The sequence below is a fragment of the Dromiciops gliroides genome, chromosome 4, assembly GCF_019393635.1.
Source record: "Dromiciops gliroides isolate mDroGli1 chromosome 4, mDroGli1.pri, whole genome shotgun sequence".
Taxonomy (NCBI): domain Eukaryota; kingdom Metazoa; phylum Chordata; class Mammalia; order Microbiotheria; family Microbiotheriidae; genus Dromiciops; species Dromiciops gliroides.
Genome location: NC_057864.1, coordinates 441,676,466 through 441,690,245, shown reverse-complemented (window position 1 = coordinate 441,690,245; position 13,780 = coordinate 441,676,466). Strand labels below are relative to the sequence as shown.

At 37.3% G+C, this 13,780-nt stretch overlaps 1 protein-coding gene across 1 annotated transcript in view; it reads left to right on the top strand.

The window, feature by feature from the left end:
* PTPN22 (protein tyrosine phosphatase non-receptor type 22) overlaps positions 1-13,116 on the top strand; it is a 74,104-nt gene extending 60,988 nt beyond the window's left edge. Inside the window, 5 exon segments of the mRNA XM_044004978.1 lie at positions 761-791; positions 7,377-7,448; positions 9,378-9,424; positions 9,426-9,448; positions 12,517-13,116. Coding sequence (XP_043860913.1) covers positions 761-791; positions 7,377-7,448; positions 9,378-9,424; positions 9,426-9,448; positions 12,517-12,586 — 243 coding nt within the window. The 3' untranslated portion in view covers positions 12,587-13,116.
* The last annotated feature ends 664 nt before the right edge of the window (positions 13,117-13,780 follow it).

Sequence of the window (13,780 nt, the reverse complement as noted above, 5' to 3'; positions counted from 1 at the left end):
AACAATGAGGTGTGTTGGGCTGGATGATCCAACTCTAAAAGGATGGTCCTATGATTTATATACTCAAAGTCAACTCCAGTGGACTTCAATCAAGAAAATGTATAATTGGACCCTTGTAAAAGTGGCTTTTATAAAGGGCCAAATTATGTTCTTTGATTTTTATCTGTTGGCATAAGTGAGATAGAAAAAATAATCTATAGCTTCATAGCTCAGATTGTATCATTTCTAAATGGTATGATATACCTTAAGATGGTCTGGAAAAAGTTAGAATGTGAAGCAACATTCAAGATTCTCATTGAACTTAAAATGTCAAGATGAAAAAAAATATGTTGGTGCTGTGGCAGAATTAGTACGTGATTTTCATGGTTACTTTTAACCAATTGTTTGTTCAGGGTGATAGCCGATTTCTCATTTAATGAAACTTAAACATTCTAGTTGTTTTTAATTATTTAATTAAACTATCTCCAAAGATAATAAAAAATAAAATACAAAAAAGTATAATTTTATGTAAAACTTTTAGCATTCAACAAAGCATAAGCAAATGAATTAACCTAAATCCATGTGAAATTGTTACTTTTGCTCGTTTTTTCTTTCCTTCCCCTCTCTTTAGAAAATTGTTAGCACATGTGCCATGTTGGTTCTCCTAATCTTGGTCTGCAGCAACAATGTCTATCCCGTATTTCCTTACATGCTTCATACATTATTTTTGGAGTTTTGTGGTGAAAAAATTAACATTATTCTTCTCTCCTTGTTTTTATAGAGTTTAAAAATTCTACGAAATGTGAAAAAAAGTAAGTTTCTAAAAAGTTATCATTATTGACTAGCATTTCTATTCCCAGGTAGGGCTAAATCATAAGGTACAAGTAAATTGGGGAAGTGATCTCAGGCCTTATGCTTTGGATTGCTGGTACTGGGCCTTAAGAGAGGAAAATGTAGGAGAAATTTCCTATTTAATACAGAGGAATAATCATTTTTTATAATACTTGGCTCTATACCCATTCTAAGATGCTGTAATATAAGACTGCTATTTAAAACTCCCAGCAACGTAACCTCAGATGTGTTCTTTTTGAAAACAGTCATAGCAAAGCATATTGTGAACCAAATGTGTTGTTTTTATGAACTAGGCAAAGCACTGACAAGTTTTCAAATTTCACAAAGTATTATTAGCAGCAAGGGCCTGTTGTTTACCACTGTGCTAAAATGTGATGAAAATAAAACCCACAGGCTCCTGAATGTGGGAAATTCTCTCTTTATACATTTCTGAATCACAATTAGAAATACCTGGCCCGGGGCAGCTAGATGGCACAGTGGATAAAGCACCAGCCCTGGATTCAGGAGGACCTGAGTTCAAATCCGGCCTCAGACACTTAACATTTACTAGCTGTGTGACCTTGGGCAAGTCACTTAACCCCAATTGCCTCACCAAAAAAAATTAGAAATACCTGGCCAAAGTCAACAAAATGTGATTATATGCTTATCAATAAATTCTGTAAGTTAATTTTTTTGTGGACATTTTAGAACCCCAAATTTCTTGGTTGGGGTGGACAAGGTTAATATCCACAGAGAGACATGCGCTCTTTCTGCCCCTTGAGCTTATGAGTCATTGCAGATACCATGGTAACTGGCCCTTAGAGCTTTGCTGATCCCCCTACTTAACTGCAGGTATAGAAAAATTCCCTCTACTTGTTAGTTCAAACAAGACAAGGTTGCAAGTTTTCAAAAGGAATTTTTATTAGGAAAACTAAAACAGCCTTGATATGATTGCTCAGTTGTTTTCAGTCCTGTCTGATTCTTCATGATCCCATTTAGAGTAAAGATACTAGAGTGGTTTGCCATTTCCTTCTCCAGATCATGTTACAGATGAGAAAACTGAGGCAAACAGGGTTAAATGACTTGCCCAGGGTCACACAACTGCTAAGTGTCTGAGGCTGGATTTTAACTCAGGAAGATGTCTTCCTGACTAGAGGTCCAGCACTCTGTCCACTGCACCATCTAGCTGCCTCGTTGATATAAATAAGTTTATAGAATACCAATACCAATTTACATTTATATACTAACAAGGTCTACACAACACTTTCCTTACAACAATCTGATGAGTTAAGTAGTTCAAATGTGAATATCTACATTTTATAGAAGAGGAAAGTGAGGTTCAGAGGTGAGCCTTGTCCAGAGCTATACAGTGAGTAAATATCTGAGGTGGAATCCAAACTCAAAGTCTCCTCACTCCCAAGTCCAACACTACTGTACAAGATATAACACTGTGCCACGCTCCCTCAGATCTCTTGTTCCTTAGTCCAAAATTAAAACAAAGACTGGTCATACTGGCATAGTTTATGTCATGCTTAGTTCTGTTCCTTTCCCTGACCTCAATTCTCAGTTAAAAAATCCAAACAAAACAAAGCCCTCAAACTTTTACATTTCATTTGTTTGTTTTGTTTTTTGGTGAGGCAATTGGGCTTAAGTGACTTGCCCAGGGTCACACAGCTAGTAATTGTTAATTGGCTGGATTTAAACTCGGGTCCTCCTGAATGCAGGGCCAGTGCTCTATCCACTGCGCCACCCAGCTGCCCCAACCCTTACATTTCAAATCTGAGGATTTGGCTTGGTATTTATTCCTGCCTGGTCTGGGGAGATTTTAGATAAGGATCCTTCCTTCTGCCCCTGGCCTGCCCAAGACTTACAACTCAATGTCTACCTTGACCCTTTTAGGTCCTTCAAAGACTCTTGGATAAAGATGATATTTTGATGTCAAGGATTCTTGTCTTCAAGCACTGAATTTAGAGACCATTGCTTCATTTCTCTTAGTGGTCCCTGAATTCAAGCCCTAGAAATCCTATCCCTGGCCCTGATCAATTTGGTTTCTCTAAAATATAGTATACTCCCAGTTACAGGTGGCTGCTCTTCTCCTGGGAAGCTACACATCCTTGCCTATGGTTTGAGGATTAACGTTCTCTTTGTTGAGAGCCTGTTGGTGCTACTTACCAAGAGAGGGCCTACTGACCTGTTGCTCTGCCCAGACCTCATGAACTCTCTCCAACCGGTGGAGAGCAGGCCTGGCCCTTATCTCTGAGGTTTCAGAAACTCCATTTGATGATCTCCTAGAGGGTGGAATATGAAGTGCCCCAGATTGGGGTTTGAAAGGCCAGGATTTGTGGTCCTGTTTGGTTACTAGAGTTATGTGATTGTGGCTATGTCATTTTACTTCTGGACCTCAAGACCTTGATCTATAAACTGGGACAATTTTGAACTAAGTTACAGTGTCGATGAAAGGAAAATGCTTTGAAAAACTTAAAATATTCTGGTTCTTCTAAGTTAAAAATGTGAGATGTGTTTGTTTCAATAACTTGTGGTCTGCTCAGGGTATGTCTTATGGGTAGTGAAGAACAAATTATAAAATCAGGAAGTTCCTGGGTGAATACAGATTTAGAACAAAGGAGGGAGGTGCTCTTGAGGCATATTTTAATCAAGCCAAGATAGCTTATTAAATAGTCAGATGGTACAAAATTGAAAAGGATAGCTAAACTGTTGGATGACAGGATCCCCAAAGAGGCTGAATCAATGAAAATGAAATAGGGATAAATCACATTTGAATTTTTAAAAAATCCCCACTGTCATAATATGGGAGATGAGGTTCAATAGTAGATCTGCAATCTTGACTTACTGTTAACAGTGAGAAATAACAACCAAAAATGTAATGTAGTATCAGATTGTATTAAGAGAGGCAGAAAAAAGAAAGGTAGAGATCAAGATAAAAGGCATGACAGTCTGCGGTCAGATCACATCTAAAGTATGCTAGATGCCGTATTTTAGAAAGGCCTGAGGGATTTTTAGAGAGTTGGAAGATTTCCAGGGGAGGGCAACCAAGAATCCGAGAGCCTGAAGATCATTCCAGGTAAGGACTGGCTGAAGGAACTGAGAATATTTCGTTTGAAGGAGACTTGGGGAAAGGGAGAACATCATAACTGACTTCAAGTATTTGAAAAATTGTCAAGTAGAAAAGCAGGCTTGGAGTTTTTGTTCAGCCACATAAAAGAGGACTCAGAGAAATGATAAGTTGTATAATGGTAGATTTAGCCTTGATGTAAGAAAATATTTCTTACACCTAAAAAAGAGTTACCCCAAAGTGGTATCAGCTGCCATAGGAGTTGGGAGCTTCCCCCTCACTAGAGGTCTTCAGACCAAAATTGGGCGATTACTTGTTGGGTATGCTGTTGAGGGTATTCTTGTTCAGGTACAGGTTGGATTTGCTGGCCTTTGATGTGCTTTTTCAACTCTTGAGATTCATAGTAATGATTCTACTTCATGAATATTTTTGTTGAAAAATTGGTACAGGTAACCTAAAATTAGGACACCTTTTCTCTTCTCTCCCAACCCGGACAGGTCTGGAGATACACATATTAATTAAAATAGCGCTTAAAACATATTTTAAATTATAAACCAAATAATAGAAAATAAAATGTTTATACACACAAAAACCAGAAAAGGTTTTAATGACAAACTAAACTTCTGCTGGATACAATTTATTTTTTTAAGATGTGATACATACAAAACATAGCAAAGTAGTAGCACACAAGCATCAGTCATCAAAAACCTGTGTGATCCATTAGAGACAAATTACAGTTTCCAAGATTAAAGATAATCTTATGTTAAAGAAATTCTAAGCTTAGCTTTCCTTTTTAAGGTGGTACTATCATATGACTAGACTATAATACACATGATAAAGACCGAGTTTTACCTCAGAACTATCAAGGATTCATTTTTCAATGACCTAGTTTCAGGGTTTCATCATAATAAACCCCCACAGAGGAGTTCTGTGCACACATCCCAGAGCTGAGTAACCAACAGTATCCTGGGCACATAAGACTAAATGGGGAAACATGGACTTTGTCTCAGATACAAAAGGGGAATTACCAGACCTACATCTCTCCCTCCCCCTTTGTCTCTTAGTACTGGGGCCCTAAAGCAGGTCCTAAGAACAGTCATTCACTTCTAATTATAACGAGTGAGTGGAGCACAAGCATAAGGGCTGATCCCCAAGGAGAGAAGGGCTTTGGGGCACCACAGGCTCCTGTTCTTTCCCATTCTTGTGTTTTCACCACAAAGCTTCCCTACACTTGCTGGAATAAGAAATACCCTGGTTTTGTTAATAAAATAATACATTTGAAAAACTTCCTTTTATGGTAGTTTATTCCTACAGCAATGGCTAATTCAATTGTTTTATGCTGATTTTTGTTAGCTTCTGTTTCTGAGGATATCTTCTGATATGTTATAAATTCTAGAGATATGTTATAAATTCTAGGGATACACTATAGTACATATAGCTTCTCTAGCACCAACTACAATAAGCTTTAAGTTCCACCTGCCCAATAAGACCCTTTTCTCTGGTTAGGAGTTCACCTTCAGCTTCTCAGATTATAACAGAGCTAGCTGACTGATGGTCAGAGAAAAGGATTCTGGGCCTTGGCCATTTCCTAGGGTTCTTTGTGATGACTCATCATTCAGGTAAACCTGGGGAAAGGGCCTTCCCCTCAAACCCAAATCATCATTACAATTATACAAGATTAAAAAAAAATACTTGACACATGATAATATAAGTGGGTTATTATTACTTTACATTTGGACCTTGCTATCACAGGGTTTACAGTCTAATATATACAAGTACAGGTAATCTTTCTGCTGTTTTCTGTATGAACACAAAGCATGAGGTTGAAAATTAATGGTTAGACCTTTTAAATGACTGTTTTGTTTAGAAAGTCTGTATAAGCCTGTAGTTAGTATCTGCATTTCTAGATAGTGCCTTGTGCAGTAGGAGTAAGGCAAAATGCTTACTATGTTTATATTAGGCTATTTTTGCAGAGTGCCATAAAAATGCATGAAGAGGATAAAAGTATCAAAAAAGACATTTTTAGGCAGTGTTGGGTGAGCATATGTGAATACGGAGCAAGAAGTGTAGGCTGCATATAAATAACTAAAATGGGAGGGAAATCTTATCGAGCCAGACTTTCTGGGGAAAAATGGACATAGAAGAGGACTTTAGATGATGAGAAAGATATACACTGGCAAACAGAATCAATCAATCAGTCAATCAGCTTTTTTGCCAGGTACTAGAAATAGAAAGAAAAAGCAAAAATAGTCCCAGCTTTCAAAGAGCTTAATTTTCAAATGGGGGAGATAAGTAGATAGTAACATAAACACAAGTGTATATATATGTGTGTATATCTGTATCTATATAAACACTATCTACACAGAGAGAGCAGTGGAAGGCGGACCTAGGGAAGGGCTTCCCCTTTGGGACAGAGGTGAGGGGACAAAAAAAAAGCCTCTTGCATGAGACAGAGCTTGAGCTAAGTCTTAAAAGAAGCTAGGGATTCCAAGAAGCAGAGGTTTGGAGGGAAAGCATTCCAGGCATGGGGGAGAGCAAGGGCAAAGGCATGGGTAACAGAGATGGAATGTCATCCTGTATGAGAAAACAGGAAATAGGCCAGTATGGTTATAGCAGAGTGCTGGTGGGGGTTGGGAGGGAGAGGGGGGGGGGCAGATAAAATATAAGAAGACAGGAATGGAGCATTTTAAGAGCTTTAAATGCCAAACTGAAGCATTTCTATTATGTCCTACAGTTAACAGCGAACCATTGGAGTTTACTGACTTGGGGGAAGGGGGACATGTGGCTTGACTTAGATTTTAGGAAAATCACTTTGGTAAATAGAGGCTAATGTAAGGGAAAACATGGAGACTGTGGAAGAATGAATTAATGAATATAGGAAATAAGTATAGTTACTGGAAACAAAGTAAGGTACAGTTCATGATATAGAATTTTGAAACTTAAAGTTAGATTTTAAAATTCCCAAATGATAAAATAAATTATAAAAGTTTTACTGCTAAATATTTTGTTTTATGCTGAATCTTTACTTTTTACTAACTTCACTGCAATTAAATTAACCTTTTTTTTTTTTTTTGGTGAGGCAATTGGGGTTAAGTGACTTGCCCAGGGTCACACAGCTAGTAAGTGTTAAGTGTCTGAGGCTGGATTTGAACTTCAGGTATTCCTGACTCCAGGGCCAGTGCTCTATCCACTGCACCACCTAGCTGCCCCTAAATTAACTTATTTTTACAGCTTAATTAGAAGATTTTGTGGTTTTAATCTAATATGCAAAGACATTTTGTTATACATATGGTGATGATACATATCTTCTTGGGCATGTAATAGTATTTTTATTTGTAGATCTATAAAGAAAGATTATAGGTATTAACTAAATCAGTAGAGAATTGTGTTTAATAGTTGGACTATAGATAAGGAAGTCTTATTCTGTCGTATGAAGAACAATTATCCAAGTTTGTTTTTGTCTCTTTCCCTGAAACCTTTCCTTCATTTCCAGGTATCTCATCACAACCAGTCAAGCCAGCAGAATCTGTACAATCAAACCACTCTAGTTCCTTTTTGAACTTTGGTATGTGCAATTCTGGAGTTATTTTTTTAATAGTTTTGGCCAAGTCGTGTGTGTATTGAGTATAGGGCTTTATACTTTGAAAGTATCTTAAAGTGACAAATAGAGACCTTATATTTATCTCGTAATTGAGATGTCTGTTGCTTCTTAACTCACTCAAGGATGGATCGCAACACATTTTGGAAACTAAAATTAAGCAACATAATTATTTTGTTAGCATTATATATAATTATATATGTGTGTATACAAACAATGGATACTTGGTAGATAAATATACAAACTAGATGGAGAATATAGATTTTATAATTAAGAAGTCCAGTTCATGGCTAAAACAAAGTTATAATAAATTCCCAAGTAAGATGAAAATAATCAATTGCTGCTACCTGACCTTGTGCAAGCCACTGAAAAGTAGAAGATAAAGTAGCTTCAGTACCTTAAAAACATGCTAGGGTAATTATTCACCCAATTACAAATATTATAGATCTATAATTGTGTAGTGATCATGTGGTATTATTTCAAACATCCTATTATTTGCTATATCCATGGTACTTATAGTACCACTGTAGACTGTCATTTAGTTGTAATGATTATGACAATTAATAGAGAATATTATTACTAAAGGATATTATTAACCAAAAAGCTTCGTATGATCCAAAAGTGCTTAGACATTTTATGGATAAAAGTAACTAGCATGCAAGCCTATAAAAGCTTGACTGTCCTGATACCTTGATTATTTTCAGACATAAGCTTTCTTAGAACTAAAATGTTTCTTACTTTGTACCTTATATTTATTTGAATCTTTGAGTATGTCTGCACCTCACCTTTTAAATAACTGGAATAATAATTAGACAAATCACCTCAAAGTTCTACTGTGGTACCTCACTGAGATGTGGTGCTAACCCAGCCTTCTTAAAAGCTCTAGCCAAGCCAGAGAGGTTTTGAGTAAGGGCCTGGCGATAGGTTGTCACTAAGGTCTACCCTACTGAAGTCAGATAAGTTCTATGATACAAGAGCCATCAGCATTTGATGACTTTTGTGGGCCATGATAACTCATAAAACGGCCTAGGTGTGGAAGGTGTGTTCCATTTCATTGGATTTGGTTCCTCTTGTCTTTCACCTGAACTCCTGCAACTTTTTCCTAATTAGTTCCCCAATTTCTCCAAACCATCTTGTAAAGAGCAACCAAACTAATATTCTGGTTTAATCTTTAAGCCTGCATGGCCTATTCTTTTTTTTTACCTTTGCAGGGCAATGAGGGTTAAGTGACTTGCCCAAGGTCACACAGCTAGTAAGTGTAAAGTGTCCGAGGCTGGATTTGAACTCATGTCCTCCTGAGTCCAGGGCCAGTGCTTTATCCACTGTGCCACCTAGCTGCCCCTCAAACTAATATTCCTAAAATATAGCTCTGACTAAAAAATGTCCAGTTACTCCCTATTGCCTAGTCTAGTATAAAGTGCAAAACTCTCAGCCCATCATTTAAAGCTCTTTACAAGATGGCCCCCCACCTACTTTTTCACTATTAAATGAAGGGGTTGGAGTAGATAAATGATCTTTAAGATTCCTTCTACCTCTCAAGTTTTACACTTCATAATTCTAATGAAACCATCTGCTTCAAAGCATTAAAAACCCAGTAAGCTAAGAGAAGCACTTACTCACTAAATGGTTACATCCATTTATTTATAAGTCATCTCTAATTAATTTATAACTAGCTGGGTTATATATTCCTAGTTTTCCAGGATCTCAGGCGTTTGTGCACTGCCTCCTTCCTTCAACAATTAGGCTTGCTGATCTAGAACCAAGGTCTTAGACCAAGGTTGCCACCTGCTGACCAATGGGGAGAACTGTTTAACCTAACATTCTTGCCTATCATTTCCCTTCTTCCCTCTTAGGGGGGAGATGATGCCCTTTCCCACTGTTTCCCCCCATTCATAGGGAAGGCATTCAGAGTTTATTTCATACCCATATGTGTTATCTTTACCCCACTTCTATCACTATTTGCAAAGGTATTTTCAGAGTCGGTTTTCTAAAGTAGAGGTCCGACCATGACAACCCTTTTCCTATTCAAAAAACCATAAGCTCTCTTGGCTTCTGATTGCCTTCCTGGAATCCAGGATCAAATACAAAATCTTCTGGTTAGTGTTAAAAGCTCTTCATAACCTAGCTCCTGTCTACCTTTCTTGTCTTCTCCCTCTTACGTGAAAATGGCCTCCATGCTGTTACAGGAGCAAGACATTAATTACATCTCTCTGCTCTTGTTCCCCTATGACTGGAATGATCTTTTTCATCTCTGCTCACAAGCTTCCCAAGGCTTACCTGGTTTCCTAAAATCCCATCTTCTATAAGCAGCTTTGCCAACCCCTCTTAATTCTAGTGCCTTCCCTCTGTGAGGTATCTCCCATTTATTCTGTATATAGCTTGTTTGTTCATATTTGTTTGCTTCTTTTCCCCCAACAGGCTGTAATAGACATGCTCCTGGAGGGCATGGATGACTTTGCCACTTTTTGTATCCCACCCCACCTAGCAGAGACCAGGAGCTTAATAAATGTTTAGTGATTGATCTTACACACACATATACATACCCATTTCTTTCTTCTCTCTCCCAACTTTTCATTTTCTTTAGTTCTTCATATGGGGAAAAAGAAAGGCAAAGTGGAGGTAGTAGAAAGACCAGTGTCCTTGGAGTCAGGAATACCTGGGACTTGTGATGCATATACTAGCTAACTATACACAAATCTTTTTAACTTCTCAGTTGCTTCAGGCAACTGAACTGACTGCCAGTTGCATGTTAGTTGCTGTTTGCTGCACTAAAAGGCATTTACAAGGAATTCTCCACATGGATCAAATCACAGGTCCAGATCAGAAACAATCAAAAAACCTATGTATGATCACACAGTTAATAATTCTGAGATGGGGATCGAAACCAATCTCCCAACTTTCAAACTATTCCCCTCTTGTACTCAAAGTACTCCAACTATCCCAAAGAACCTCTAAAAACCCATTTAAGTTAATGGTTCCCTATACTGAAATGGAGAAAAAAATGCATTAAAAATAAATTTCTAAGGGGCAGCTAGATGGCGCAGTGGTAAAGCACCGGCCCTGGATTCAGGAGTACCTGAGTTCAAATCCAACCTCAGACACTTGACACTTACTAGCTGTGTGACCCTGGGCAAGTCACTTAACCCTCATTGCCCTGCAAAAACAAAAACAAAAAATAAATTTCTATGTAATATCAAATTTTATTTTTATCTGAAATGGAAATTTCTTAGTATTTGAGGAGAGCAGGGATTGAGGAATATGGTACTTGTCTTTGTGGAACTTTAATATCCTGTCTACGCATAACCAAAAACCTTTATACAATTATCATTACTAAAAAATTTTAATGGTTTCCTAATAAAAATTATTAGAATGTAATTTTCACTTAAAATAACTGTCTTGGTATCAATTTTGCTGTACTTATAAAAATATCAGCTAATGAATAATAGTTTTAATATAATTCAAATATATCTTTACACATATCATAGAATCTATTGGAAGGACGTTCAGAGATCATGTAATTCAGTTCTCCATCAGATGCATGAGAAGTAGCTTAAACACTTTTCAGTACCTTATTAGGAACCCTATTCCATTTTCAAGCAGTTTTAATTAAGGGATTTTGCCAGTCAAGAGAATTTCTGGGTAATTTAATCATTTCATTAATAATGCCAGCCTTTTAATAAAAGGATGGTCATTTGGCTGTCTCTCTCTTAGACCAAAGACAATCATACAATCATGACAGTGAGCTCACAGTTTTTATTCCCTTTTAAGAATAGGTGTTTCCCAGGGTGGCAATCAACTCTGACTGCTTAACAATTAATAAAAGAATGAATGCTACAACGAGGGGCTGGACCTAAACTTTGATGATGTCCTTTATTTCTTAAATTAATATTAATCCAAGCCGTGGGCAATATATTCAAAGAATTTATCCCCCACCCAAACCTGACACAATGGCTGCCCCAGTGGATAGAGGAGGTTAGCTCAACCCTCAGAGACTGAGATCTTGAAATGAGGAAAAAAAGAAAAAGGGGAAAATCTTAAGCTCCCCAAATCACTGATTATTGATAATTTCTCTCAGGATCTTTCCTGATACAAAGCCAAAAGCCTCCTTCCTATAATTTCCAGAAATGGTTTTAGTTTTGTCCTCTAGAGCCTAGCTTCTTAAACTGTGAGTTGTGACCCCATATGGGGTCAAATAACGGAATATGGGGGAGGGTCCCCCCAAATTTGGTAACAATGAAAGGTTATGTATACCTATTTTATGTACCTATATACCCAGGGTCGTGTAAAAATTTCTCAGGCAAAAAAGGGTTGCAAGTGGAAAAATTTGAAGAAGCCATGCTTGAGACACAAAGAATAACTCAACTTCCTCTTCAACATGATGCAGAATAGTAACAACTCAAAACTTATTTAGCCCTTTTCGTCACAGCAATCCAGTGAAAGCAAGTTATGGATTAAGATATAGCACCAAGGCAGTGAAGTGACCAGCACACAAGTGCATGGCAGGCAAATATCAAACAGAAAAGGTACCACTTAAGCAAGCATCCTTGCAGGGAGCATACTGACTTACAAAACTACGTATTAACATCATGTTGTATTATATTTTAATTTGGTTCAGGTCACACTAGAGAGCACTACTGGCCTCTTCTTGTTTCACACCTCTGGTCTGGATGACTCTTACCTTTTAGCTTTAAATCTACCACAGGCTTTTCTTTGTAACCCTAGTCCCAGTCTGGTATAGTAAGCACTTAAATGCTTGCTGTATGATTGATGACAGAGTCGCCAACATTCTTTTTACTGCCCTTCTTGGTCCCACTTTAGCTTGCCAGGGTCCTTGATAAAATGAAGTGCTCGGAACCAAGCACAGTCTTCTAACAGGGACAGTAACCAAGACAGAGTGAGTGGGACTATCACTTCCTTTCTTTCGATATTATAACTTTTATTAACGTAGCCTAAGATCATATGAGCTTTTTTAGCAGCTAGGGACATATATATATATATATATATATATTAATATTTTTGAACTTTTTTCTTATAGGCTTTGCAAACCGTTTTTCAAAACCAAAAGGACCAAGAAATCCGCCTGCATCATGGAACATTTAATCTGACTTCTAACTTGCATTCAGAAGAATGCAAATTGGAATTTGCAGAGTAAGAGAGCATTGTGGCCAAACAAAAACATCAGAATGCTGCCAGATGAAATAAATGTGCTCTATAATCACCACATCACCAGTGAACTGATATGCTAATGACGCAAATAGCTTTAAAACAAAAGAGATGCGCAAATATGTACATCATTTTGGGACATTCATCTTATTTACATCTAGTTGGAAGTAACTAGTTCAAGAGTTGTATTTAGAGGCTTGAGAATGGATTTTCTTTTTCCGCTTCTGAAACGAAGCTATTCTTATATTTATGTATATGGTAATAAGGTTTGCAAAAGTTGAATGTTAGATATTATTTCTATATAGTCCTGGCTCTGCGTGACCTTGGGGAAGTGACTCTACTTGTCTTGGCATCAGGCGGTTTTTTTTTTTGTCTATTAAATGTAAATAATTATACTAGTCTTGCACATCTACATCACAAGGTTGTAGTGGGTAATAAAATAATCCAAATAAAAGTCCTTTGAAAATGTAAAGTGCTATTCAAATATAAGCCAGTATTATTATTAGAAACTCATCCTAGTTTCCATTAAGAATTAACCCAGGGGCAGCTAGGTGGTGCAGTGGATAAAGCACTGGCTCTGGATTCAGGAGGATCTGAGTTCAAATCCACCCTCAGACACCTGACACTTACTGGCTGTGTGACCATGGGCAAGTCACTTAACCCTCATTGTCCCACGAAAAAAACAAAAAAAAAGAATTAACCCAATAATCACTTTTTTATACCCACCGAACAAAACAACAATAATACCTAAATCTATAAAGCACCTACTATGTACTAGGCCCTGTGCTAATAAGCCTTACAATTACTCTCATTTGTTCCTCACAATAACCCTGTGAGGTAGAAACCATTATTATCCTCATTTTACAGGTGAGGGAACTAAGGCAAACAGAAGTTAAGTGACATGTTCATTTGGTCAAATAATGAGGGTCTAATAATGGCTGATTGAAAATAAGGTCCAAGTGTGTGATGTACTGCCCTGCCTACTTGCCTCTCTAATACATACAATAAAATATAATGTATCAATGTATATGTACACATGCACACGTTATTGATCGTTAATGAAGAACCCAATGGGGAAAAACTGAATACCAAATAATCAAATGTTTCTTGTCTTTTCAACAAAATACAGTTTTAAA